At 47.1% G+C, this 27,329-nt stretch overlaps 1 protein-coding gene across 11 annotated transcripts in view; it reads right to left on the bottom strand.

Annotated features, from left to right (window-relative positions):
• FRYL (FRY like transcription coactivator) overlaps positions 1–27,329 on the bottom strand; it is a 2,496,013-nt gene that overhangs the window by 492,590 nt on the left and 1,976,094 nt on the right. For all 11 annotated transcript variants that reach the window (XR_013608325.1, XM_078678213.1, XM_078678216.1 and 8 more), the window contains one exon: positions 17,446–17,543. Coding sequence is in view for 10 of the 11 variants with exons in the window: in XM_078678213.1 (XP_078534339.1) it covers positions 17,446–17,543 (98 nt within the window). In the remaining variant the exon portion in view is untranslated. The remainder of the gene's footprint in view (positions 1–17,445; positions 17,544–27,329) is intronic.

Raw genomic sequence — 27,329 nt, 5'->3', positions numbered from 1 at the left:
ATGACCTCCCCAATAATACCCCCCCCCCACGTAGAGCCCCTCACAGACGCACAATGGAGGCTGAGCCGTCAACAGCTTGAGCGACTATCACCCAATTACAGCCTCCGGCTCATACACTTTAAATATTTACACCGTCTCAATCGTACTCCTATACAATTGCATAAAATAGGACTAAGAGAGGAGGACTGTTGCTGGAATTGTGGCTCTCCGCTTGCATCTTTGAGACACCTAGCCTGGAGTTGTAGGCCCATAGCCAATTTCTGGCTTGAAGTGTACCAACACATTAAGAATGGCTTAGACATCCCCCTCACACCCCAGACATCCTTGCTTTGGAGTGCTGGAGACAGAGTCCCCTAAATCGAGTAAATTACCTGCAATGTTACTACTGATGGCCATACGGCAGATATCACTGCATTGGGGGACAGCAAGACCAACGCTATCTAAAGACTGGGTCACAGAAGTCACCTACTGCAGTACGCAACTTACCACCTACTGGGAACGCCAACCAACCAAATCCTGACCCAAAGATATCTGGGAACTGTTTGTAACCTGGTTGAGTACTGGAGATGTGGATGTATAATGTATTGACATCATGCTCCGTGTTCCTGTTGGGGCGCCTTTTAGAATGTTATTGGGTGGCTTGGATTAGGGCGGGCGGTACCGAAGTGCCTCACAGTGGACATTTATCTATTGGTGTTTAATAATGTTGACTGCATCTTGTAGACCCCCAACACGGGCGAGAAAATGTGTACCTTGGTTATGTTGTATCTAACCGTAACAGTACAGCACTGCGATGTCTGTTTTTCTTATGTTGTTTTTGTTTTGAAAATGACAAAAATCAATTGTGTCTTCGGAGGCGGGGAGAGTGGTTCAGGTTGGTCTCTTCAGCGACCCCTACAATAAAGAGTTTAGGAAGTTGTGGTGAAGTTCTCATCCCTAGATATGGCCCAAACTTCCATCAAGAGCATCTTCAACCCTCGGGTTTTCCAATAGGCCAGTCGTCGCAGGGGCCGATTGGCCAGCCGTTTCTCCTCTCAACTTCCCTCCTTGGGACAAGGATCCAAAAGCGGCCAGTGGCAGGACCAATCTTGTTTTGTGACATTCCACCCTACCAGAGGCCAGCAGTTCCATAGGACAGGCCTCCCACTCCTCCAATAGCGGTGAGTGTTCGCCTTTCCTTTTACCTTAACGTAGGGAGTTGGCTGGTGAATTTTTTCAACACTTAGGCATAAATCACAAAAGGACGCATCTCACCGCAATGGTTTCACGAGCAATCTGTTCTTGGTCGTCACGCAAGACGGCATTCAGAGATCAGTAATCAACCTCAGAACGTTAAACAAGTAACTGGTGTATTGCCACTTCAAGATGGCAGGTATTCATCTCCTTTGGGACGTTCTACAACCTTTTCATTGGATGGTGCATCTGGACCTAAAAGAAGCTTCTGACCATCCTGAATTTTTCACCCCATTGGCGGTTTCTCCAGTTCATTTACCGCCACGAGACGTTCTAATTCACCACTCTCCTGTTCGGGCTGTACTGAGCCCAGTGTTGTTTCACGAAGGTCCTCAAACCGGTGGTGGAACATATGCGAGCACTGGATACAAGGATCGTCATCTACTTAGATGACATGATCCTCCTGGGTCCATGGGTGAGGAAACTGTATCTTTAATCTAGACAACAGTGAATCTCCTGGATTGTTTGGGGTTTGTAATCCATGATCAAAGGCCTCTCTTCAACCCCTCTTAAAGCTTGTGATCAAATCCACAGTGGCCACCCTGAGTCTTCCGTCTCGGAAGGTGGCAAAGATCCGGTGTGGGTTGCGTAAGTCACTCTCTAGGCAACACACATCCCTTTGAAAAATTACCCGCCTGGTGGGTTTACTTTCGATACCCATCCAGACGATCTTCCCGGGCCCCTTCACTACCAAACGTTGCAACACCTCAAAGAACACCACTTGAGGAAGGGGCTAAGTTACTCTCAGTCAGTGCCCTTGTCAGATGAGGCAAGGGAGTTAATACGGTGGTGGCATTCCCATATGGAATTCTGGAACAAGAGAGAGAACTTCAGTTTCAACCCAGATCTCATTATCGAGTCTGATGTCAGCAGATTAGGCTGGGGCATGCAGTGTGTGGAACTCTCAAAAGTAAGAAGCTGGTCAGAACAAGAACAGAGGTTACACATCAATTGTTTGGAGCTCCTCACTAGCTCCATTGCAGTCCAATGTAGGACCACGGACAAAATCCAATCTGGCAATCTCCTCAAGATGGACAACATATCAGCAGTGCGGTATTTCAACAATCTACGGAGGACAAAATCTAAAGTCCTGTCCTACTTAGTGAAAATGTTTTGGCACTGCCTGGACCATCACGTATCAGTCACAGTCTAGTATCTCCCCGGTCAAGCGGATCAGGTGGCAGACTAACACTCTCGCCACCTCAAAGATTCAAGTCTGTGGAAGTTGGATCTAAGGTATTCGCAATGATCTCAGACGGAGGGGATGTGTAGGGGAGGTTCGTTCTCAGTGCGTTTGCCTTGCGTCTGGACCATTAGTTTTTAAGCTAGAGACTGGACCCAAAGGCTGTTGCGGCAGATGCATCGCTTCTAGATTAGACTCAGTAGAGAGATTATGCGTTCCCCCCATTCTCCATGATTGCAAGGGTTTTGGCCCAAGTACGAAGACAGCAGGCGGAGTTGGTCCTTATAAACGCCCTTTTAGAGGTCTCAAGTTCTGATGGAACTTTCTTACATTTTCCAATCCTTCTCCCCCTATTTAAAATTCTTCTCCTGAATCTCCACACCACTTGGTGATGGCGGGCTCCTTGCGTCTGATTGTATGGAGGATTGCAAGGAATGCTGAAAAATCCTAGGAATTTCAAGACAGGCTAAGATCTTCCTATCCAAGGTTAGGGCAGACAACACGGTTAAGCAGTAGAAGTCGGCCTGAGCGAGATGAAAGAGATGGTGTCTACGATGGGGTGTGGATCCCATGGTGGCAGATGTTACATTTTTTTGCTCGACTTGGCTTCTGATGGCCTGGCCTACCGTTCCATTAATTCTTTTTGTTCTACTATATTTGCCGGACAGGCCCTGATTGAAGGGTCCCTAGTAAAGGTGCATTCATGTTTTTCCCTACCTCTTCTTGCTTGCTGTGTTTGATATGATGTCCTGCTATTTTTGTAACGTTCTATTCTGTAACATTTCTCTCATGTAACGTAACTGAATCTATTGGACAGTGCTCTGACACCTTCGGGTAAAGTCAGCGCTTTATAAAAATACATTAAATAAATAAATATTTAATAAATAAATTCCTTTGTGCCCAAATTGCTGCACTGTATTTACTGCTTCCTGCCACAGGAGACTCGCTATTTGGCTCTTTGGGATGTTGAGCATGTTCTTAATTTACTCTTCTCATGGCAACTCAATAGATTCTTGTCTAGAAAGGGGCTCCCAGTCAAATTGGCCATGTTGTTGTGTTAAGGGTCATGCAGAAGAGTCTCAGACGTAAGGTCCCTTGATATTACAGGTAGAATATTTTCAGCGGAAGGGGTCTGCATTACAGACTAGTTAATTTCACATTGCATTGAGTAAGCCAAATAAAGCGGTTTCTTCACCCATGATCGCCTACTGGGCATGTTGAGTCATGCAGGAGGCTGTTATTAATGTTGGTTCAAAAAGGGGGTGGTGATGGACAGAGTATCTGAATTAAGCAGAACACTCCTACCCAGTCAAAAGATCAGGGCTTGACCCATCACCGCTTTTTTGCTCACTGCACCATCCCCGTTCAGAACCTGGCTACATGCAAATTAGTCTGACCCTGGCCCAGTGCATCATGGGAACAGGGCAGACCAAACTACCAAGCCAATTCTTTACTGTAAAGGAAACAAGCTTCCGGTTTCTGGCATTACAGCCGTCTTCGGCCCGGCTTGCTTGAATCCTGATGGTGCAGTGAGCAAGGGGCTCACATCTGAGCATACCCTTCCACACTTGTGGTGGCCAAAACGATTCAAAAAGGGGGTGGTGATGGACAGAGTATCCATCGCCACCCCCCTTTTCTGAATCGTTATTAATGTTGGGGCATTTGGAGCGCATTCAGTGAGAGGAGCAATAGCCTCAAAGGCATTCAACCTGGGTGCCCGTTTGGAGGACATATTGAATGCAGCACACTTGTCTTCGGATTACACATTTAAGAGGTTCTATTTTAAGCCGAGGTCGATGTGGCTCACTTGGTAGTGAGCAAACTTTGAACTGGCATAATCCTCACCTCCAGTTCTAACAAGGAATGAAACATTTCCTAGCTGTCGTAACGTAAAGTTTCAATTCTATTAAGGACCCGGAGGTGAGGTTTAACCCACCCTGCGAGAAAATCTTGACTGTGCCCCCCCCCACGATACCAGTAAGTAGTTCGTATTCTACGTGTTTCTACTGATTGATTATTCATGTTTTGCTCACGATCAACATAACCATTCTTGTGGGCAGTTTTACTTATTTATTTGGATTCTCTCCTTCTTAGGGGTTGACGGCTCCAAACGGAACTCATGAACAACGTGCAGTAGTGTGATCTGCATGAAGAAAGAGGGACTATAAGCAGAAACAAAGAACCATATATGAATTGCCTATATACGATTTGTTGTCAATGCTGTTTTGTTACCAAGTGTTTATGAGAAGGAGTAGTTTCTGTCCTGTAACTCCAGTTCTGTAGTAGGGGTATCTCTGTTATAGTCATAATCTAGTGAATAGTCCCGCCCATGTGCGTGGACCCCGGAGCAATCAAAAATAATCTCTTAGAGTGTCGAAAAATGCAGAATTGCACAGACACTTAAGAGAGAATTTAAAGACAGATAATGCAGCCTATAAAAGGCTACACTGTCCAGTACTTCAACTAGAAATTCCACCAAAAAAATCCACAAAACAGCAAAGCATGTACAGATTTCCCTTGCTTTAAAAGCAAAAACCCTCTGGAATGATAGAGAGGAGGACCTGGACAGACAAGCCCCATAGGCTGCCATTATGTGGCTCAGAACAGGATACTGTGCCTTTAAGAGAACTTTCCAGAACTTCACAGTATCCCAGAATGCACTGCAGGTCCCAGTTACTTTCAGTTCTTTTTGAAGGCGTAACACGCCAGACCTGTAGCATTCCTTTCATGAACATCTCTCTCTCTCTCTCTCCACCGGGGAGGCGGGAGGGCGCTTATGACTAAAACAGAGATACCCCTACTACAGAACTGGAGTTACAGGACAGAAATTACTCCTTCTGTAGTAGGGGATCTCTGTGTATAGTCATAATCTAGTGAATAGAATGGCAAGCCCATCCCCAAACCAAAGCGGCGGTGGAGAAACGAGAAATAACACCACTATTGTGCGAACAGATTTTGCAGCGAAGCCTGCCCAACCTGAGCGTCTGCCCTGGCATCAGTGTCCAGGCAGTAATGTATAGCAAAGGTATGGACCGACTTCCAAGTGGCCGCCTTGCAGATTTCTGCAATGGGAACATTACGAAGCAAAGCCGTCGTGGCAGCTTTGCCCCTGGTGGAATGAGCCTTAGGTTTGCCCCCTAAGGTCTTATTAACCTTTTAGTAACACAATTGTATGCAGGACACAATCCACCTCGAGATGGACTGTTTAGAGGTACCAAGACCCGTTGTGACTGATCCATAATTGATAAACAATTGGTCTGACCTACGAATATCTTTGGTTTTATCCAGATAAAATTTCAACACCCTCCTAACATCCAGGGAATGTAAAGACCTTTCCGCTGGAGATGAAGGATTCTGAAAAAACGTAGGCAAAGTTATAGTCTGGTTGACATGAAAATCAGAAATAACCTTGGGAAGAAATTTAGGGTGAGTACGCATAACAACCTTAGCAGCATGAAATACAGTATAAGGTTCCTGGCAACACAACGCCTGAATTTCACTCACCCTGCGGGCCGATGTAATGGCCACGAGGAACGCCGCCTTCCAGGACAGGTGCTACAACGAAGCCTTATGAATAGGTTCAAAAGGCTCCTTCATCAATCTGGACAGCACCACATTCAATTCCCAGGAAGGCGAAGGAAGCCTGACAGGAGGGAATACTTTCTTCAAGCCTTCCAGAAAGTTTTTGATCACAGGGATCTGGAAGAAGGAAGTCTGTGAAGGGCATTTCCTGTAGGCAGCCAAAGCAGCCAGATGGACCTTAATGGAATGGACATTAAGGCCAGACTGCGCCAAATGTAGAAGGTAAGGAAGGATGACATCTACCTTACACGTCGTCGGGTCATAGTTCTTCGACTTGCACCAGATACAAAACCTCTTCCACTTGTAAGCATAAGAAGTCCTAGTGGAAGGTCACTTAGCCTCCTTCAGTATGTCCATGCAATCTTCCGGGAGATTAAGATGGCCATATTGCACTATTTCAGGAGCCATGCCGCCAAACTCAAAGACGAGAGGTTGGGGTGCAACATCCGCCCCCCGAACTTCGTGAGAAGGTCCGGCCTGCACGGCAGCTTCATGTGAGGAAGGAGAGACCGGTGAAGCAGGTCCGTGAACCACCACTGTCTGGGCCATTCCGGGGCAATCAGTATCCTCCGCACCCTGGACTGGGACAGCTTGATGAGTACCGTCGGAATCAGGGGAATGGGTGGAAAAGCGTACAGAAAGCTGTTCGACCAGTTGATCCATAACGCGTTCCCCAGCTGGTAGTACCCGGAGGCGAAGTCTCGGCATTTGCTTTTTTCTGCGGTGGCGAACAGATCTACGTCTGGAGTTCCCCACCTTGCAAAGACTTCTTCTAGCACTTCGTCCTTTATGACCCATTTGTGGTTTTCCTGAATCAGTCTGCTCAGTTCGTCTGCCTGAACAATCTGCACACCTGGCAGATGGGTGGCCGTTATCGCCAGTCTTCGGGCCAGAAGCCAGTGCCAGATCGCCTGCGCCTCGTGCGACTGAGTGGGCGATCCCGAGCCCCCCTGCTTGTTGAGATAGTACATCGTGGTCGTATTGTCCGTCTGTACAAGCAGAGAGTTGGTCTGGAAGGACGGGTGAAAAGCCTTCAGTGCCAAGTGAACAGCTCTGAGTTCCAGGAAATTGATGTGGTACGTGGACTCCATCGGGGACCACGTCCCTTGAATCTGTAAGTCTCCGGAGTGCGCTCCCCATCCCTGGAGAGAAGCATCCGTCACGATAGTCTGAGTGAGAATGTCCTTGTGAAAGGGAACCCCTCTGAGGAGATTCTCCGCTGAACACCACCACTTCAGAGACTGAAGAGCATGCAGAGACAGTCGTAGCTTGTCGTCCCAAGACCCTCTCCTCTGGTCCCATTGATCCTCCACGCACTCCTGCAGCGGTCTCATGTGCAGCCGCGCATGTGGCGTCAGGAAGATGCAAGAGGCCATTGAATCCAGCAGCGAAGACATCTGTCGTAGATGGAGTGGTCAGGAGAGCCTAAGCCTTCCGAAGGAGTGATAATCGTCGCTCCTCCGAAGGAGACACGCTTGCTGACAGCGTATTGATGGAGGCTCCCAAGTACTGAATGCACTGGACTGGAGTCGGGACAGACTTGGACATGTTGATGTGCAACCCCAACTTGTTCAAGAGAACGCACGTCTTCTGGAAGTGCGCTCGAGCTTCCGAGAGGGAGGAGGCCTTGATCAACCAATCGTCCAGGTAAGGGTAGATAAACACCTTGTTCTTCCTCAGGTGTGCCGCTACCACTACCATGCACTTCGAGAAAGTCCTGGGCGCAGACTTCAGCCCGAAGGGAAGTACTGTGTACTGATAATGATTGGTGCCGACTTGAAATCGCAGGAACCTCCTGTGTTTGTGTGCAATGGGCACATGGAAGTACGCATCCTGTAGGTCTATTGCACATAGCCAGTCTCCCTGTTGCAACTGAGGATAAATCTGATGCAACGACAGCATGCGAAACTTTCCTCTGCGAATCCACTTGTTTGCCTGTCGCAAGTCCAGAATGGGCCTGAACTCGTTCTTGTCCTTCTTGCGGACCAGAAAGAACCGGGAGTACAGACCTCTTCCTCTTTGAGACAGAGGTACGTCTTCTATCGCCCTTTTCCTTAACAGGATATCGGCCTCCGCCTGGAGCTCGCGCAGTTGATACTGCGAGCTGACCGGAGGAATCGATGGAGGAGGGCTGGTGAACCGAAGACTGTATCCATTGCAAACAATATTCAGCACCCACTTGTCCTGAGTAATTTTTCTCCACTCTGCCAGAAAAAATTGAACGCTTCCCCCCACCGGAGCGGGTAACGAACGAAGGGGAAGTAACCGCTCAGGGTCGAGACCCGGCCGGGCCTTTGTTCACAGTAGAGGACTGCTGTCCACCTCTACTCCTCTGGCATTTTTGGAATGGTCTTCGGAACTGCTGCTGTTGTTGTTGCTGCTGTTGTCCCGAAGACTGTCCTCGTCCTTTTCCCTGCAAACCGAACCGTCTCTGGAACGGGCGGTAGGGCTTCTTTTCTTTGGGCTTCTCCAAGCCTACTGCTGTCAGGGTCTCCGCCTCAGCCTTCATGCGGGCCATCTCATCATCGGCGTGTTTTCCGAAAAGTGTCCCTCCGGAAAAGGGCAGATTGGCCACCCGCTGCTGGGCCTCCGGCTTGAGTGACGTGAGCCTGAGCCAAGCATGGCGGCGCTGGTTGATCTCGTGACAACCATGGGCAGCCAACAGCAAGATATCCGCCGCCGCGCTGATTACCTGGTTTGAAACCAGCATCCCTTCCTTAACTATTTCCTGGAAGTCCTCCCTCTTGTCACGTGGCAGAAGGTCCGTGAACTGTTCCAGGGAATCCCACAGTGCACGGCCGTACAGCCCCAGCAATGCCGAATCGCTGGAGGCCTTCATGGTCGTGGAGGAAGTCCCACAAGCCTTCCTTCCAGCTGAATCAATCCAACGGCTTTCTTTATCAGGCGGCACAGTGGAGGACGGGGAGGTAGAATGTAACTTCCTGGCCGCCGTCACTATAACAGAATCGGGTACTGGGTCCATCCGCAGGAAGGACGGGTCCGAATCTGGCGCCCTGTACTTCTTCAGAAGTCGGGAAGGAGCGGCCTTCACCACCGCAGGCGTAAGGAACAGCTCCTCCGCAGGTTCAACCAACCCTGGCACCCAAGGGTAGCAGAGGGCGAGACAGGTGCTTCTTGTGAAGAGTCTCAAATACCACGGACGTCGTAGGTGTAGGAGCCGTCACCGTGATGCCCAATTTTGTAGCCCCCCTCAGGAGAACCTCCTGGAACGTGCTTATGTCGTCCACCGGAGAAACCCTTGTCTCCGGGGAATCCGATAGGGTCGGCGAATATGAGCATGTCCTGGAAGAGCCCGTACGGGACCTGGATCCTATGGCGATGCCTCGATCTGGTGGAGGACCTGTGTCAACTCCTCGATCTTCCTCTCCGTCCGGAGCGTGACCGTGATTTCCTAGGTCTGGGCCGCTCCGCCGGTTTCCCCGGGGCGGGAGTCCTGGGCTTGGAAGGGACCTGAGGCTTGGGAGTCCCCTTGGGGGGGGGGGGTTGGAAGCCTGGGCAACGAGACCGACCTCGGAGGAACCGGGGAGGTCTATCAGGCCCCTGTGGCCGAGGAGGTGGAGGCAGAGGAGGCAATGGAGGAGGGGTCGGAGCCCTCGGAGGAAGACCCCTTGGCAACGGAGGCGGAGGTGTAACATGCTTCTGTGATGGAGTATACACCTCGGAGTACACCGAGCCCGGTGAACCTTCCTTTCCAGACCTGGACGCAGGCGAGCCTCCCACGGCATCAGGCCTCTCACCACGTGTGAGAAGTTGGCCTGATGTGCAGTGTTCACTATTCTAGTGATCACTATATATCAGTCCAAACAACCCTTATTGATGATTGGTTGTAAGTCAACCTTATAGACCAGCTATCCTAGTAGCATGGATACGAGCAGTCTAAGGCTAAGACTCTAGAGGGCGTGTTAAGCCAGCTGTTTTACCATCACATTACCCCTTGAACACCCAGTGAAAGGACACCACACAAGTGTTATGAAAATAAACAGTGTATTTATTAGAATCACAACAACCCTGTACTCTTTATGAGGACAGGGTGCTAGGCACACAACAAAACTCTTACGAAAATACTTAAGTTAGCACGTTATACACAAATGCCCGAGGGGCACGAAAAACCATATACTTTAAAAGTGGAATGCGAATTACTAGCAGGTAAGTAACAGTTCTAATAGGCTTTGGAATCGCTAGGACTTGACTAGGGAATCGTTAGATTACTACTAGGAGACCTAGGGGACTCGGGTGCAGAGTGTGCACTCTCACGCGGGATGCGGGACAAAGTCTATGGAGGCTAGTAAAGGCAAAGTTAGTGTTCACGGGCGAACCCGACCTGGTAGGAAGAAAACGACAGTGGATCCTGACCCTAGGATAGTGAGGCTATGCTGGGACACCGAAGTGCCGAAGTTACCTAGCCCAGGGGCTGCAGCTGCATAGGTCTGAAAAGACGTCGGGGATCTCGTTGCCGGACCAGGAGCCTGGAAGGAAGAAGTTGCTGGCAGGCGACCAGTGAAGAAAAGTTCGATGGATCCAAGCCTGGATCAAGGAAGAAGGAAACCTGAAAGCAGAGGGGACCAAGTTCTTGAATCACTAGCCAGTGATTAAGTGGGCACCAGGATGGCACCGGGCGAAGTCACCGCAGTCAGGTGAGTGGGCGCTGCTGGGCTCTGCAGTCTCTCGGACCAGGAGGCGTTGTCGGCGACCAGGATGGAGGTGCGAGCTGTCCCACGAAGGTTCTTGCTGTCGACGTCGCTGGACCCAGGATTGGGCAACAAGTCTTGGCAAATGCAAGGCCCACGCGGTGGACCTAAAATGGCGTCTTGGGTGGACCAGGAGGGTCCAGGGTACTTCTCCGATGGAGGGAAGCAAGGGCCAGTCTGGAGCAACCAGACCAGCAGCAGAAATGTCGTCGGGCGTCGTCAGGAAGGCCACAAGCCAGCGGGCTAGTAGCCAAACAACGCGGTGAGCAGTAAAAAGCAGAAGGGCCCCACGCAGATCGTGGAGATGCTGGGGGGCTGCTCTTCGGTGCTGGAGCTGCTCAGGGTGGGGGCTTCTCGGACCCCAAAGCACTCACCAGGAATTCACTCGGCGGGCTTGCTGGAAAGAAGTCGGGCAGTCTTGAAGATGGCCGGTCCCTCGAGGTCTCGTCACACCCACGAATCTCAGCGTGACTGATGATGCAGGTAGAGGTCAGAGGTGCCAGGGAAGCCGGTTCTCGTCGAGCTGGGCAGTCGGATTCCGGAGGAAGGACTTGCAGCAGACCGCAGTGTTCTTAGATGGTGCCTGCGGATGCAGGGTGACTACTCCTTAGTCACAAGGGAGAAATCTTAGGAAGAAGTCTTGAGTTCCTTTCGCAGAAAGTAGTTTCAGGATTCAAAGATGATCTGATTTGGAAGGGGGCCAGTTCCTACCTTTATCCTGTAAAAGGGGGCTGGCACGCGACTAGGTCCTGCCCTATGGGTGGGACCAGGAGGGGGGTGGTTACACCCACTTCCTTGGCGGGCTTTCCCCAGGCCAGGGGCTGGAGTGCCCCTGGAACTGGTTTCAGCCGGCCTATGCACAGTGAGCACCGGGGTGCCACTTGCAGTCACCTTCCTCTAAAGCCCTGCCTACCTACAATACACAAAACCCTGTCTGGGACGGTGCTGGCACCGCCCCTGGCAGGAAACCCTTTGTCCTTATCTCCTGTTCTGGGAGGACTCCCAGCAGCAGGAGGGCAGACTTGTGTCTCGGTGGCAGCATCCATTTTGTGGATGCTAAGGCTCTGTCTGACTTTTAACCGGGTTATAGGTTACATGCATGTCGTGTCCCTCTAGAAGGGTGGAATGCTAACCCCGTCGCCAGAATTGGCGAGGGGTTAGTATTCCAATTCGTATGACACCTTACTCGACATGTTTTGATAAAGCGATACCAGAGTTGGCACATAACCGCGAGGATTATAATGCACTTAAGAGTATATGGTATGCGATATCATGGAAACGGCTAAGGGATAGATCCCGAAAGCCGCAGACAGGCTCAGCTCATGCCAGAGCACCATCTCACACGATTCCAAGCACTCTGCCTTCAGGATTGTTAAGGCCTGCCATAGGAGTGACTGATAGGAGATCTGTGTCCATTTTAGGGTTAGATATAGGTATACTATATCTAAAGCAAAGGGTGAGTACACCACCTTGCCCCAGCTGTCGTGCAGCCAGTTGTGTCAGTTTTAGTTAGTCAATCCAGGGGTGGCACAATACATGCTTCAGCCCCTGGGAGACTTCTGGGTGCACCTCAGCCCTGGGTACAGGGACTTGGAGAGGGCCCAGTGCCAATTCAGTACCTGAGTACAATTTGGAGAGAGAGAACAGCTAGGCTGTGGGTCTGATTAGCAGGCCCACAGCCAGGGAAAGTCGTAAACCAGTGCAGCAAAAAGCAAAAATCTGGGTGATCATAGGATTGCAGACCCTACTCTCCTACACCACGCTTCCTCGACGTCGAAGAACGGTGACCAGACGGCGAGCATAGGTCCCTCGACGCCGAACGGCCTTCCCTCGACGTCGAACACCCTTTCCTCGGCGTCGACCGTCTACCATGCCTCGACGGCGACCTCGACCGCCTCGACGGCGACCTCGTCCTTCTCGACGACGTCTTGCGTCTCGAGGACGATCTCTCGCGTCTCGACGACGACCGCTTGTGCCTCGACGGCGACCTCTTCCGCCTCGACAGCGACCTCTTCCGCCTCGACGGCGACCTCTTCCGCCTCGACGGCAAACTCGACGACGAGGATCCCCTCGACGACGAACGTCTTCTCTTCGCCAACGGCGAAGGGCGGTGTCGCCTCGATGGCGAGCGCCGATGCCGGGCCCTTCGACGTCGATCACTCGACATCGACGAGGATGACGACGAAATCGTCACAGGAGACTTCGACGGCGGTCTGTGCAATTCCCTCTACGTCGACGTCGCTTCGCCCGAGAGCCCTGGGGGGACGGGGAACAGACCGTGGTCATCCCGCTCGCCGTCGTGGTCAGTGCAACCGACCCCGACGGAGAATGGGAGCATTTGCTGGTCTTCCTGCCCCTGGGGAGCCCCCCAGAGGCCTCAGCATGGGCAGAATAAGTGTCAGAACCCCGAGTTTTCAGATTGGGTTGATAGCGTGGTCCGGCAGAAAAAGCAAACAGAAGTGTTTTCAGAGAAATCTGTGGACTCAGTTAGTTCAACAATGGAATCTTCGAATGGCCACTGACGCCCTGCTAGGTCAGCGGTCTAGTCTTTCCCCACAGTAATTATAGAATGCTGCTGAGGCGCGCGAGGACGGGGAACTGCGCACTTCACCAGAGTCCTAGCCCGAGGAAGAGCGTTTTTAGTCCTGAGCCTGAGAGACCCAGAGTTTGCCTTATAAGTTTCCCTATCCTTGTATTTATTCCCCCTTAGTGTTAGTAAGATAGAGTTTCCCTCTTTTCCTTCCCTTTCTCCTCCCGTTCCGCTTCTCATTCCAACCCTCTAAGAACTTGCCGTTTCAGTCAGTCGGCATTACCGAACTTGGTATTCATTCCCTTCCCTTCCTTTACTAACAATCGTGCCGTTATTGAAGTCGGCATTTCCTTTCCCTGAGCTCCGTCCCCGCTTCGTAGAATCGGTGTTTTGGAACAGAGCCGTTCCAGTCAGTCGGCACAGCAGAGACCTCTAGTGGCGGTTGATGTGACGTCACGTGGGGCTGTCTTCACACGGAGATTTCATGAGCCCAGCAGAAACGAAAATACGAGAGAAGAAGAGCTAAGTTATTTAATGATAGCTATTGTTGTGACGAAGTCTTTAGGACAGGTTTATATAATTCAGTAGCAGCCCTAGCACCAGAGAATCTTCATTTGAATGAAACGCTAAAGAGAACAATACAGAGGACAACACAGACCCCAGAAATAAAGCTATTTGAAGACAATATTAAGTGAGTTAAATATATATAAGCTATTAGTTAGTACAGGAGTAGAAGACAGTGAAGGTAAATACTAATAGCAGGATATCTCATTTTAGTGTACCAGAAAATACCACTAGAACACAGACAAACAGGCAACACAGAGTACAGAAGAGGAAAGAACACAGAAGGTTCACTAAGTAAGTTAAGGTAAAGACTGGATAGGAAAAGGTCAGAGAAAATAGGTGCACAATATTAAGTGAGTTTGTATTTTGCAGAAAGAATCACTAGTGAGCCAGAGGCATATAATTCCTTGTGAAGAAAGGAGTAAACCAGAAGAGAAGCAGAGTTCTGGAATAGTCATGGTAGGAAAAACATAAGAGTAAACCTGAGAGATAGAATACGTGGGCAGAGTATAGGAGTGTATTTTAACGTTGTACATTCTTGCAGGTAACCTTCCAACTGAAATCTGCTGGACAGACTACAAGAGGAACTGCCAGAACTCTCTCTTCTCTCTTTTATTATTTTATCCACTACCCCCTTCCCTTAGGGTAGCATACCAGGAGACTTGTTGGTCCAAGCTCCGGGCTGCTGCTCGAGGGGATTTGGGAACTAGCATCTCTGTTCCTGTGTACTAATACAGTAGTACTTGGAGTTCTGACAATAAGTCCCTCCAGACCCACCTTGCGCCTTCAGCCTTCTTTCCTCGAGGCCCTGAAGCCTGATCTTCTGTCTTTCCTTCAGGGTCCTGCCAGAGAAGCCTTGACAAATCTCACACTCCTCAGGGATGTGGGAAGAGGGAAGGCAGAGGATACACACCTCATGGGAATCTGATTTTGCCTTCTTCCTGGAGCACTCCGGCATTTGTCAAATAATGCAGGCATATTTGACATCAAAAAGGAGCAAAAACCAAGAAGAACAGCACTAAAGTACTTTAGAAGCACTCAAATCGAAATTAACAGTGAAAAAACCCCAATAATCCCTTGAAAAGGGAGAGCTCAATGCTCCAGAGTCCTGCTTGCAGGAGCCGGAAAAAAGAACTGAAAGTAACTGGGACCTGCAGTGCATTCTGGGATACTGTGAAGTTCTGGAAAGTTCTCTTAAAGGCACAGTATTCTGTTCTGAGCCACATAATGGCAGCCTATGGGGCTTGTCTGTCCAGGTCCTCCTCTCTATCATTCCAGAGGGTTTTTGCTTTTAAAGCAAGGGAAATCTGTACAGGCTTTGCTGTTTTGTGGATTTTTTTGGTGGAATTTCTAGTTGAAGTACTGGACAGTGTAGCCTTTTATAGGCTGCATTATCTGTCTTTAAATTCTCTCTTAAGTGTCTGTGCAATTCTGCATTTTTCGACACTCTAAGAGATTATTTTTGATTGCTCCGGGGTCCACGCACATGGGCGGGACTATTCACTAGATTATGACTATACACAGAGATCCCCTACTACAGAATGTTAGTTTTTTTACTAAGCTGATATTAACATGGCTGCGGTTTGTGGTTTTATAATAAAGTGAAGGAAGACAAAACCATAATTCTTGCTTCAGAGTCCTTAACAGAATTGAAACTTTCTGTTACAACAGCTAGGAAATTGCCTTCATTAGACTACGGCCTCGAAAAATTCCCGAACTCATTTGGATGCTGGTTTAATAGGTAACAATCCAGATTCTCATCAAATATTTAGACTGCCTATTTGTACCAGAGAATCCCAGATAAGGCTGGAGGTTAGTCTTACAGATCAAACATTGACACAGAGGGCCGCTATGGTTTAAACTAAAGAAAGCTATAGGGGACAGACCTTGATTCCATCTGGGTAAAGATCTTCCTTCCAATTAAAATAGCTTTTAGGTTAACTGGAGTAATTTGGTCCTTGGTGCATTCAGACCAAAATGGCTTTATGCCTACACAGGGATCCAGACAATGCCCAAAGTGCTTTCATGTCGCCCTTGCTTCTGTGAAGCTTTCACAACCTGCACTTTTGGTTGCTTTGGGTTTTCAGAAGGCATTTAACTCCATAGAGTAGTCCTTTTTAAATCAAGTGCAGAAGAAAACAAATGAGCCCTAGATTTACTGCATATAATTTTCAGCTCTACTCCTCACCCTTGACACGGTTTTGAGTGAATTGGGTCTTGTTGATGCCTTTTCAGACAGAAAGAGGGACAAGGCAGGGATGCCTGCTCTCTCCACTCCTATTCGCCCTAGCAATGGAACAAACGGTTACCTTTATCAGGAAAGGTGCTGAAATATGGGGTATGGATTGGGGAGACCGTATTGAAGACCGCTTACATCTCTATGTGGATGACGTTCTTTTATATCAGGAGCGTCCTCAGTTGTCAGTACCCAGAACCATCCAGACCCTTAATATCTATGGAGATGCCTATGGCTTTAGGGTTAATTGGCATAAATCTGTTAGGGTCCCGCTGACTGCAACTGAGTGTATGATAAGATCTATTGTTCCTCTATTTAAAGTATCTTGTTGGACCTTTAAATTTAGCAGCAAAGCTGCATAAATGTAGACATTAATTGGCGGCCTCCATTCTTCTTCAACAGTAGAAATAGCAGGAGTAACATCGACCCCTATTTCGATTTGTATGCCAACTTACTGGAGGACCTTGATCTCAAAGACGGTTGCTGCGGGATCGGCTGAAGCGGGCCGAGCTATGTGTAGCGAGACTTATGCTGGGTCTGTGATTTTACCATAACTTCGTCAAAACACAGTTTCGCTTCACAGTCCCAGATCATTGTCGGATGCATGAGGTCCTATTCCTCACACAACTTGGAGTAGTGCTTTAAGCCTAAACACGAAAGGCATATATTTCATTTAAGTCTGTCATTTACATCAGTTTCTTGCAATCGCGGCATGGTTTGAAACCTGTATTTTTAGGTGGGGACAGCAAACCCTTGCACACTGCATATCGATCTGGAATGGTCAATAAATGAAAGATGGAGTGGATTTCTGGATCTGCGTTCAGAGAAGCAGGAAGAAAGGAAAGGAACAGACAATGCCACATAGAGGTGGAACTTCTACATGGCTTCACTCCATCGCTTCTGGGGTAGAAGGTGGTCAACGTGGAGTCTCACATCGCCACATAGTGTCAAGCAGAAGCATGCTATGAAAAGTTTCCGGATCCACTCTGGCGCCTGGTGAATATTGTAAAGGTGAGCAATCTGTGGTTAGAAGTATACATTAGAATTTGTTTTCATTAGCCAATAAAATCTTAAGACTTTTCTTGATTTGTTTAATTTTGTAGAAATGGAGATCAATTAACCATCAAGTAAATGATACAAATGGCAAAAACCCATAACAATTACATCTGTAACATATGAACTTCAACAAAATGATCATCACTTACTTAGGATCAATTTAAGTAACAAGTCACTTTCATCTAAGATCAACAAGAGGTGGCATTTTAGAAACCAGCACTGTACCTTTACACGCATCAATTTGAAACTGATCTTCAAAATTTTTTCAAAGATTACCATTTTTTATTACGAAAGCAGTGTAGACAAGGATTGAAAACATTCAGGAATCTTTCTTCAATACAAGTTTACAAACCTTTGCTATTCGGTCAGCTGTTTCTTTGCAGAACTGTGTTGGGTTATCAAAATGTTGAATCAGGTGAGGCAATAAGCACAAAATGTTGAGTGCAAATCCTGCATAACAATAAAAAAGTTTTTATTTTGCAATCAAAATACAACATTCATATTTGAATTAAATCAAGATCAAATATTTTTATTTCCTTAAAATACGTCAGAATTTCTATTGCAACAATGTGCAAAACTAAACTCTTTGAATGACTCCGTGCTCTGCCTGCTCAATTACACGTAAAAACAAAGATGTGCTGACAAGGTGTGCTGTGGGTGAGCCACTGCTGCAGTACTGAGGCGCAGCTATTTACAACTTGCAATGCTTTGTGGTGGTTACACTTTTGGAGGCATCTGGAAACCTAGTGCCTTGGAAACCAGTGATTAAATTATTTCTTTGCCTTGTATATGTGTCAGCCTTTTCATACCAAAAAAAACCTCAAAGGACTGACAAAGGTAAAGACTTTACAATTCCTAACAGTTTCATTATTACCTATAAACTATTTATCACAAGGTACAAATAATCTAGTTTATCCGAACTAAAAAGATGTGTGGGCCCAAATTAAAATGGCCTCATATCCTACAGCACACTAAAATAAGCTCCAACAAAGATTTTTTTTCTTGGGAAAAGAGAAATGAAAAAAGAAACATCTTTAGTTGCATTATAATTTACAATTCCCTGTGTATTTTGCACCTGCCTTTACATATTTTGATAAGATTAATACACTTAATAAGCTCAGACATCTAATTAGCATGGTATGTATTTGTGTGTGCTAACATAGCCTAAATTTGCATAAGGCCTTAAAATGAATGTGTTTGTTGCCTAATTTGTGCTAAATTACCACATTTTTTAATTTGTATGGGTAAAATTGCTACCTGCTTAAAGTGAAGGAGGGTTTTATATTTTTAACTGCTCAACAGCAGCACTAGTTACGAGGTAAATACTTCCTCCAGATAAAAAAAAGCAGTGTTTGCACTAACAGATATCTGAAAAAACGTTCAAACGCATCAAATTAAAGTTATGTTCAACTCTATTTTCAATATAGTTTTCAGAGTGAAATATGCTCCGTAGCATAGCTACAGAGTAAAAATGTACATGAGCTTTACCTAACTGGGCAGGGTGGAGAAGGAGATCAGATGATGGGAGGCATGCAGTCTGTTGGGGCCTTCTGAAGACCTTGTCTACAGAAGATATGCTTGGTATTACATGGCTCAGCCTCAAAAAAGTATAACATGATGCAGTAAGGCAACTAGAGTGTTCCAAATTAGTTGATTAGGGATGTGTGATGAAAGATCTTCGAGGACTATACTCTAGTCACATTTAAAATACTCCTAATTAGAGTAATCCATTATCATGATAATCCGAATTCATATGATTTACATTAGATAAGCACATATTAACACTAATATAAAACACCAAAGTTTGCCTGTATGTACTGATTCTGGGGCCCCAGGATGGCATCCTTAGATAATATCCACTATTAGTAAAAACTTCTCCAGCTGGTCTGCTGGCTAACAAGAACCCCCACGAAAATCTGTTATTATGGTCCAGAGGAGGGAAGAAAAATTGCTTGCATGTTTTTTTCTTTTTTACACAGTATATAAAGCCACATGTACGTCTTTTGAGTGCTAAAAAGATCCAAAAGATGTGACACAAAAATAGAGGGTTTCAATGAAGGTCAGCCTCAGCTACTGCAACGGGGGCAACTGTGAACCCGTCAGACTCTATTTTTTGATGGACACACAAATGGTCCTACACATATCTCAAAATAAGCATTTTCCCAGGATTCAGAATAGAACTGGAACATTTTCTAGCAGGGGTGCTGTTATTGCCTCAACTGTAAATTCGCAAAAAATATGTCCTGGGTATCATGGCGCGAATCATTAAGTGCCAAATTATCTTCCTGGCTCCACAGGGGGCCAGGATTAAAATAAGATGAAACATTAAATAAAATAAAATAAAAAAACACCGTAAACAACGTTATCAATAATAAACATTCCATCAGGACAGGTTCATCAGAAGGAAAACCAACAAAGGCAAGCATCTTATTCTAACACTGGAAATTAACAGCATTACACTGGTAGCTTGGGTTGATTCCAGAAATTATTTATTACTGCACCACAGAATACTGTAGGGCATATACCTCAAAGCATCTGAACGTATTTTATTTGGCGACTTCAAAAGAAGCTAGAGAAGGGTGTGCATGCTTCAAGCTCTTTGCATTGATGTGTTATACACCATTTTTCATAATAATTACGTTTCTCTAACTCATCCTTCTTTTCTACTGAAAGTAGAATGGTATTTTCATTTAAAGCAGATTAATCCCTTACCCAGCCACATCTGTCCTGAAGATCAGATAGTTTTGTGAGCCCCTGCAAACCCCTGTTAACACCTGTGGGCAACACATCTACCACAGTCAGAGCAGGTAAGATGTTGCTCAGGCACAGCATCTTGAACTTGTTCTGCTGAATGAACCAATTCAGGAAGATCTAGAATGGTACTTTAAACGTGGGCGTCCTTTGGGAGAATGACATACAGAAAGTAGAATCCTATGCTCAGTTCTCCCAGAGGCAATAATCTAGGATCTAATTAGTGTCCATCATTATCGTCTTCCAGTTGGGGAAAAGTCAGAGGTGTTTTGAAACAGCCGAACTGGCAGAGGGTGAAAACAATTTGCTGAGGTGCTACTTGGGAATGTGTCCCCCGTATCCACCTTGATCCCGAAAGGAGTAGTACAGCTGCTTGACTATCTGGACAGGCTGGGAAGGCTATTGCTGCCAGGACTGTTCAGCCTAGACTATGCCTAGCACAACAAAACTCTCCAGGTAATCCAGCTTTCTCTCTGAATACCTGCTCGCCATCAAATGGTATGTTCCAGATTGTGGCTTGAACATCTCTAGAGAAGTCCGTTGAATGAAACCAAGTGCGCAGGCTATGCCCAAGGACCAAGCAATAGTGTGCAAGTGTCCAGGCTCCACTTCAAGATCCATCATTGACCAGGTCGGTAAATGGCTTTTTCTTGTTGTCTGATAAAGTGATTACAGTAAGTTTCATTAATTGTCACAACACACAACATGATGACTTTAAACTCCTACAAATCATTACCACCACAAACATACTTCAACTAGGGGTACCCCAAAGCCATAAAAATGAGCTTCTTAAAGTACAGACTAGGGATTCTGCCATGCACAGGGCACTTACCACCATGGCTGAGGAAAGACGGCAATGAGACCTGCAGGATATGTATCTCATACAATGGTGACATCCTTCAAGTAACCTGTCTATGTGAAGAACTGCAACAAGCACGCCAATTGCTTCTTAAAGACAAATTTAAGGAAAGAGGGATTGGCACCAGAAGGCAAGAGGTGCTTGCCTGCCTGAATCCATCAAACACGCACCTAAACTGCAGATTTGTGAAATTCTTGAGACTGGCCGCATAGAGAACGTAAAAACTGGTGGAAAATACTACAGACGCAGGCCGATTAGCAGGTGGACAATAGGATCTAATGACATCTTATTGAACATGTCTGTCTAGCACCAGTGTGACATCGTTGTGCAAGCAGAGCCCATGGGGCAAACACAGCATATGGCTGAACAGGATGATAGCTTTTTAACAGAGACCAGCACTGTCCTGCAGATAGTGTAAAAAAATAAAATTTTAAAAAAGAACTCTATCCAGTTTTGCTGAGTTTCTTCTTAATTCACAGGAATTTCCTATTTCATGACCTATTTTAAGTGTTTTTATAATGCTGTTTTAAGAATTTTTGAAATATGTGTTGCAATGGTTTTAATTAACTATGCAAATAAAATAAACTCAAACTTAAACTGATCCCAGTAGGCAGATGGTTTTAGCAGTTGAGACGACTAGGCTGTCCAAAGCATATACCCTTTGGCCTACAGACGGTTTATTCAAATCAAATGCCTGGATGAACCCTATGAAAGTGCATTGGAGTTTTACTTCGAGGAAGACATTAGGAAAAACAGTATTTATGATGATGGCAGAGTACAAAAAGCAAGGTCCACTATGCAACCTTGACTCAATTCAAGAGGGACTAACGTTTTGTACCACACATAAATGAGGAAGAAGCTTCTGAAGCTGGGCCATCATGGTAACAGATGCCCCCCCTTCAGGTAAAGTATCTAGGGCAAGTGGAGTGGAGAAGGTGGTGATCATCAGCTAAATGATTCTCCTCTAAACTACTATGTCAAACCCCTCTGCCATTCCAGTCTATTTCTGAGCCACAGAATTTTTTTAAAATTTGCATTATCCTTCCCTGCCCATAAATATAATTTCATAAGACTTCTGCAGCTTCAACAGCCGTGTTATAGTCGGCTCCAATTGGACAGAGGTACCACACTTTACAAGCTTCAACTTCTTCCTGGGTGCTGGAGCCCATGAAGGCTCAACATCTGGATAGGTACCACCAAGTCTGCAGGGAGGAGCGGCCTAAATGGTGCCTGAACAGATTCTTAATAGCCAGCAGAAGATTTCAGGCTCTGCGTGGTCAGTAAATGGACCCAGAAACTCCAAGTCTCATCTTTTGCCCCCGAGATCTTATCAAATTAATCAGAAAAACTCTGATATCAGGGATTGTGAGACTCAATCATCCAGGGAGCAGGGCCATTTTCTCGAGGACAAAGAACTTTCACCGACTTTTTAATGGTTTTATTTTAAAAGAATGATTGCTTTGGAGTCTCCTTACAGGTCTCATAAAAAAATAACTTGCACCACCATTTGCTGATGATCTTTGGGTGTATGGAGGAACAAGCATCAGACCATATCTCAGTGTTCAACCACAGACCCTGCATGTAGATGTCATCTGAATCTGCAACAATGTATGAACCTTTCCGGCGAGACATTTTACCTAGTCACTGTTGAAATGCTGTGGAATTTGGTCAGCATTTGGATACCCTCGAAGAGAATGGAAGAGGCCACACGTGGAATCCGGTTTGGAGACTTTATTGAAGCAGCAGGTAAGCATTATGCACTTCGGCCTGTGCTTCCTCAGACGCCACTACTGTGAAGAAACAGTGTCTCATCCTTGTTTAAGTAAATCTTGCCGTCATTGGTGAGAACAAGCCCCATCCCCCAATCAAGTGAATACACACCACAAACACCGCTGTAGGCACTACAAGTCCCAAGATTCTTCACTATTGGGACGGTGTTGTGTGGGGAAAAGAGAAAAATCCATGTGGACAGGCATCCTGCAAGATGAAGCACTGTGTACCAAATTTCACTCCTTAAGGCTCCTTGCGTCCCCGCATATGCTCCAACCCTGAAGGAGCAAGTTCTGCCGGGCCGTGAGATGACTAATAAGTCACACTCCATGTGCAGTCACAAACCATCCCTGGCGGCGGCCCATGCAAAACACGCACTCCGAGGTGGGTTGGCACCGCACCAATACCACGGACAACAAGTTACTGCTGAAACACGAACCAGAATGGCAGCCAGCCAACTTGAAAGATCGGGCCTCTTTAACGCGCCTCTGGCAGACGCGGAAAATGCAGCAAGAACCTCCCTCGAAGAGAAAGTAAGAGGCCACACGGGGAATCCGGTTTGGATACTTTATTGAAGCAGTAGGTAAGCATTATGCATTTCGGACAGTGGGGCCTTCCTGAGACACCCCTGCTGTGAAGAAACAGTCTCACCCTCGTTTAAGTAAATCTTGCCGTCCTCTCATTGGTGAGAACAAGCGCCATCCTCCAATCAAGTGATCACTCACCACAAACAGCACTGTAGGCACTACAAGTCCCAAGATGTCGTACTATTGGGACGGTGTTGTGTGGGGAAAAGAGAGAAATCCAAGTGGACAGGCATCCTGCAAGATAAAGCGCTGTGTACCAGATTTTACTTATATATATATTTATCTCAATATCAGCTCCAGTTCCTGGATACCAACACAAGGACTCCGGTTGGTAACGTGTGTGTATAATATATATATATATATCTATATCTATATATATATATATATATATAGATATATATATATATATATCACCAAATCCAAGTTGCCTTGCATAGAGACGCCTGCACAGTTGGAAATAAAGCCATAGTTTATTGCAGGTAATATGCACAGCGCGTTTCAAAGCCGCACAACCAAAGCGCCAAACATGTTTCGGGCTCCACGCCCTTGTTCACTGGCTGCATGCACAAAGTCCCAGCAGCTGTGTGGACTCATAGCTTTAACCCCGCCCAAGGTGGGACTTTCTCAAGCACAGTGGCATTCTGGGGTAAGTAGTCCGTAACTTCACCATAGTGGTTGCTGCCAAGTCTCAGTCCATAAAATTATACATCCCGTAGTGGGTGTTGTGAGGAGAAACTGCAGCAGTGCACATCAGTATCCATCCTGACAATACTGGCATTTCCAGCTCCTCCTGGTGCACTCGGTCATCAAGCACCAGAGGTTCCGCTTCCTACGCGGCGGGGCATCTCTGCGGCGAGGCACGCCGCTTTAAACATCATCAAATCCAAGTTGCCTTGCATAGAGACGCCTGCACAGTTGGAAATAAAGCCATCGTTTATTGCAGGTAATATGCACAGCGCGTTTCAAAGCCGCACAACCAAAGCGCCAAACATGTTTCGGGCTCCACGCCCTTGTTCACTGGCTGCATGCACAAAGTCCCAGCAGCTGTGTGGACTCATAGCTTTAACCCCGCCCAAGGTGGGACTTTCTCAAGCACAGTGGCATTCTGGGGTAAGTAGTCCGTAACTTCACCATAGTGGTTGCTGCCAAGTCTCAGTCCATAAAATTATACATCCCGTAGTGGGTGTTGTGAGGAGAAACTGCAGCAGTGCACATCAGTATCCATCCTGACAATACTGGCATTTCCAGCTCCTCCTGGTGCACTCGGTCATCAAGCACCAGAGGTTCCGCTTCCTACGCGGCGGGGCATCTCTGCGGCGAGGCACGCCGCTTTAAACATCACCAAATCCAAGTTGCCTTGCATAGAGACGCCTGCACAGTTGGAAATAAAGCCATAGTTTATTGCAGGTAATATGCACAGCGCGTTTCAAAGCCGCACAACCAAAGCGCCAAACATGTTTCGGGCTCCACGCCCTTGTTCACTGGCTGCATGCACAAAGTCCCAGCTTTGAGCATGCAGCCAGTGAACAAGGGCGTGGACCGAGTGCACCAGGAGGAGCTGGAAATGCCAGTATTGTCAGGATGGATACTGATGTGCACTGCTGCAGTTTCTCCTCACAACACCCACTACGGGATGTATAATTTTATGGACTGAGACTTGGCAGCAACCACTATGGTGAAGTTACGGACTACTTACCCCAGAATGCCACTGTGCTTGAGAAAGTCCCACCTTGGGCGGGGTTAAAGCTATGAGTCCACACAGCTGCTGGGACTTTGTGCATGCAGCCAGTGAACAAGGGTGTGGAGCCCGAAACATGTTTGGCGCTTTGGTTGTGCGGCTTTGAAACGCGCTGTGCATATTACCTGCAATAAACTATGGCTTTATTTCCAACTGTGCAGGCGTCTCTATGCAAGGCAACTTGGATTTGGTGATATATATATATATATCCTACTGGTGGTCACCAGTAGGTAGTTAAAGAAATCCTCAACATTCTATTTGGAATAACTTGGGCGCCCGTGGATGAATCTTCATGGCCTGCTCGGTTCCGCTCCTTCCCTGAAAGTTTGGGGGTGATTAGTCAAGTGGGGGCCGAAAAAAAGGGGGGTCCCAAAACGTGTTTTCCCCATGCAATTTTCCATAGGGACCTTTAGCCAGGGCTACAGCCTGAACGGCTGAACGGAATTACACAAAATTTGGCAGAGAGGTAGAGTTCGGTTTGCAGATTGTGCTTTTTAGGTCTAGTCTATTATATTCCGCAAGGAATAAATAGACGAGAGTATTGGGGGCAAAATAAGGGCTAAACCATCGCGGATTTCGTCGAGTGCATGTGCTCATGCACGCGCTTGCCATTTCCTCCCGCCTGCCTCCGAGAGCTTCACTTCAAAGGGCTCCGCTCCCCCGCCCACTGCTTCACACTTCACGGCTGCCAGGCCGTGTCTCGCATTTCTCCTCCCCCGCCCCCTGCTTCACACTTTCACGGCCGCCAGCATCTACTTTAAAAGTAGATGCCTAAAAACATGATTGACTGTGGACCTAAGCTTTTCAGTCCCTCAAGCAGAATGAACGACTCCCTGCTACTGCTTAAACAAAGGCCCATAGCTATTTTGAGAATATCGGGAAATTTGGAATTCAATCTTTCAAGTGAATGCATTTTTGGCCAATATCTACGCACTGAGGAGCGAGACTGATCTTTCCATCTTTGCATGAAGATCTGTTCATAATCGTATCCACCGATTCGGCACTGGGGCGTGACAATGGACACCAGAGTACTCCAGTCCTACCATACCACCTCTGACTGCCTGAAAGAGAGTTAACGTTGCTTACCTAAAGATCTCTTCCCTGCCTCCCCTTCGGCCTCCTTCACAGCTAACTGCACAGACGATCCTTCTTTCTCCAGAGCTGCTAAGCACGGGCTCTGACATGTTATCTAAGCATCATCAACTGTTGCACCAGCAGGGGACTTGCATCTCATTTGAACCAAGTTGGTTTCCCGAATAACTCATTCCTCTTCTCTGGGGACGCCGCACTGATCACCGAGTATAAGGAATTGAAAGGTTTCTAACCGCATACCACTGCTGACAAGCTAGTCAGGGGCATCTTTCCAACCTCAAGTCCATTTCTGAGCCTCCCTAAATGACCCCTTTCCCAGCTCCACTCCATACATGACCCAAATCATACTTAAGGCACACAATGCGCCACTACTTGCGGGTGCCCCGTCTGGCATTAAGCCACATTTCCACTCGGAATAGATGCGGACATGCACTCTAATGTGGCATAACGGTCAGATCTGCCGACTTTGGAACTGGAAAAACAGGTTCGCGTCTCGGCGTCGTCTCAACATCCTGTGATTCTGGGCAAATCACCCCCCGTGCCTACCGAAACATGAATGTATAATTGTCTAACGCAACTGGCGCTTATGTAAATCCCTCCATATCTTCGGGAGGAGTTCGCGCAATATAAAACTGAAAAAAACTAAAAACTTCGCAGGCTTTTCGTTTCTTGAAAGAGCAATATGAATAGGCATACTTCGGAATCGTTTCTACTATGCTTAATTTTTATGGCGCTCTTCCCAAACTATCAATCTCCTGCAAGTTAACATTGTACTTTGTAATACCTCACCCATTCTTTTTAAGCGATGATGGCCCAGTTAGTTTTATTTTCTACTTTGGTTCTTCACTCTGTGTTTTGGCAGTCGCGGGAGAGATTTACACGCTGTTTGGTAAAGAAAACTGTAGCGCTACTAACACCTAGTGGCTCAGTGATATAGTTACAAAGACGGCCTGGCCGAAATCCTCATATATTCCGGTTGATGAATTAAGGTTTTTTGGAAATCTCACTGAAACTTCCTAAGCAAAAGTAGTTGCGTCTTTCAAGTATGGCATGAGGTTAAAATGAAATGAAACCTTAACACCTTAAAGGCTGTACTCACACAATGTACATCAGCATCATTGCCGACATTCTGACCTGATAACGATATTGAGGCATGCACGTGACAATGATCAGCCGGGTGGCTTCCAGGGGAGCTGCTAATTGCTTTATTCAGCTGCCCCAGGGAGCGCGCAGCCTGGCAGTTTAGTGCTGGCCCGCCGCCTCTCTTATTTACCCTAATGCCTTTGATTCAGTGCTGGTGGGGAGGACGACGAGGGGGGTGGGGTTACACAGTCGCAGCCTTTTATGCACCTTCATTTTTTGACCCTCTCTCCCCACTTCCTCTCTTCTCGCACTTCTCTTCCACTCCCCCATTCTCCCCCTCCGACCAATACATTTCC

The sequence above is a fragment of the Lissotriton helveticus genome, chromosome 2_2 (genome assembly GCF_964261635.1).
Source record: "Lissotriton helveticus chromosome 2_2, aLisHel1.1, whole genome shotgun sequence".
NCBI lineage: Eukaryota > Metazoa > Chordata > Amphibia > Caudata > Salamandridae > Lissotriton > Lissotriton helveticus.
The sequence above is the reverse complement of the archived record's forward strand: the minus strand, read 5'-3'. Positions and strand labels throughout refer to the sequence as shown.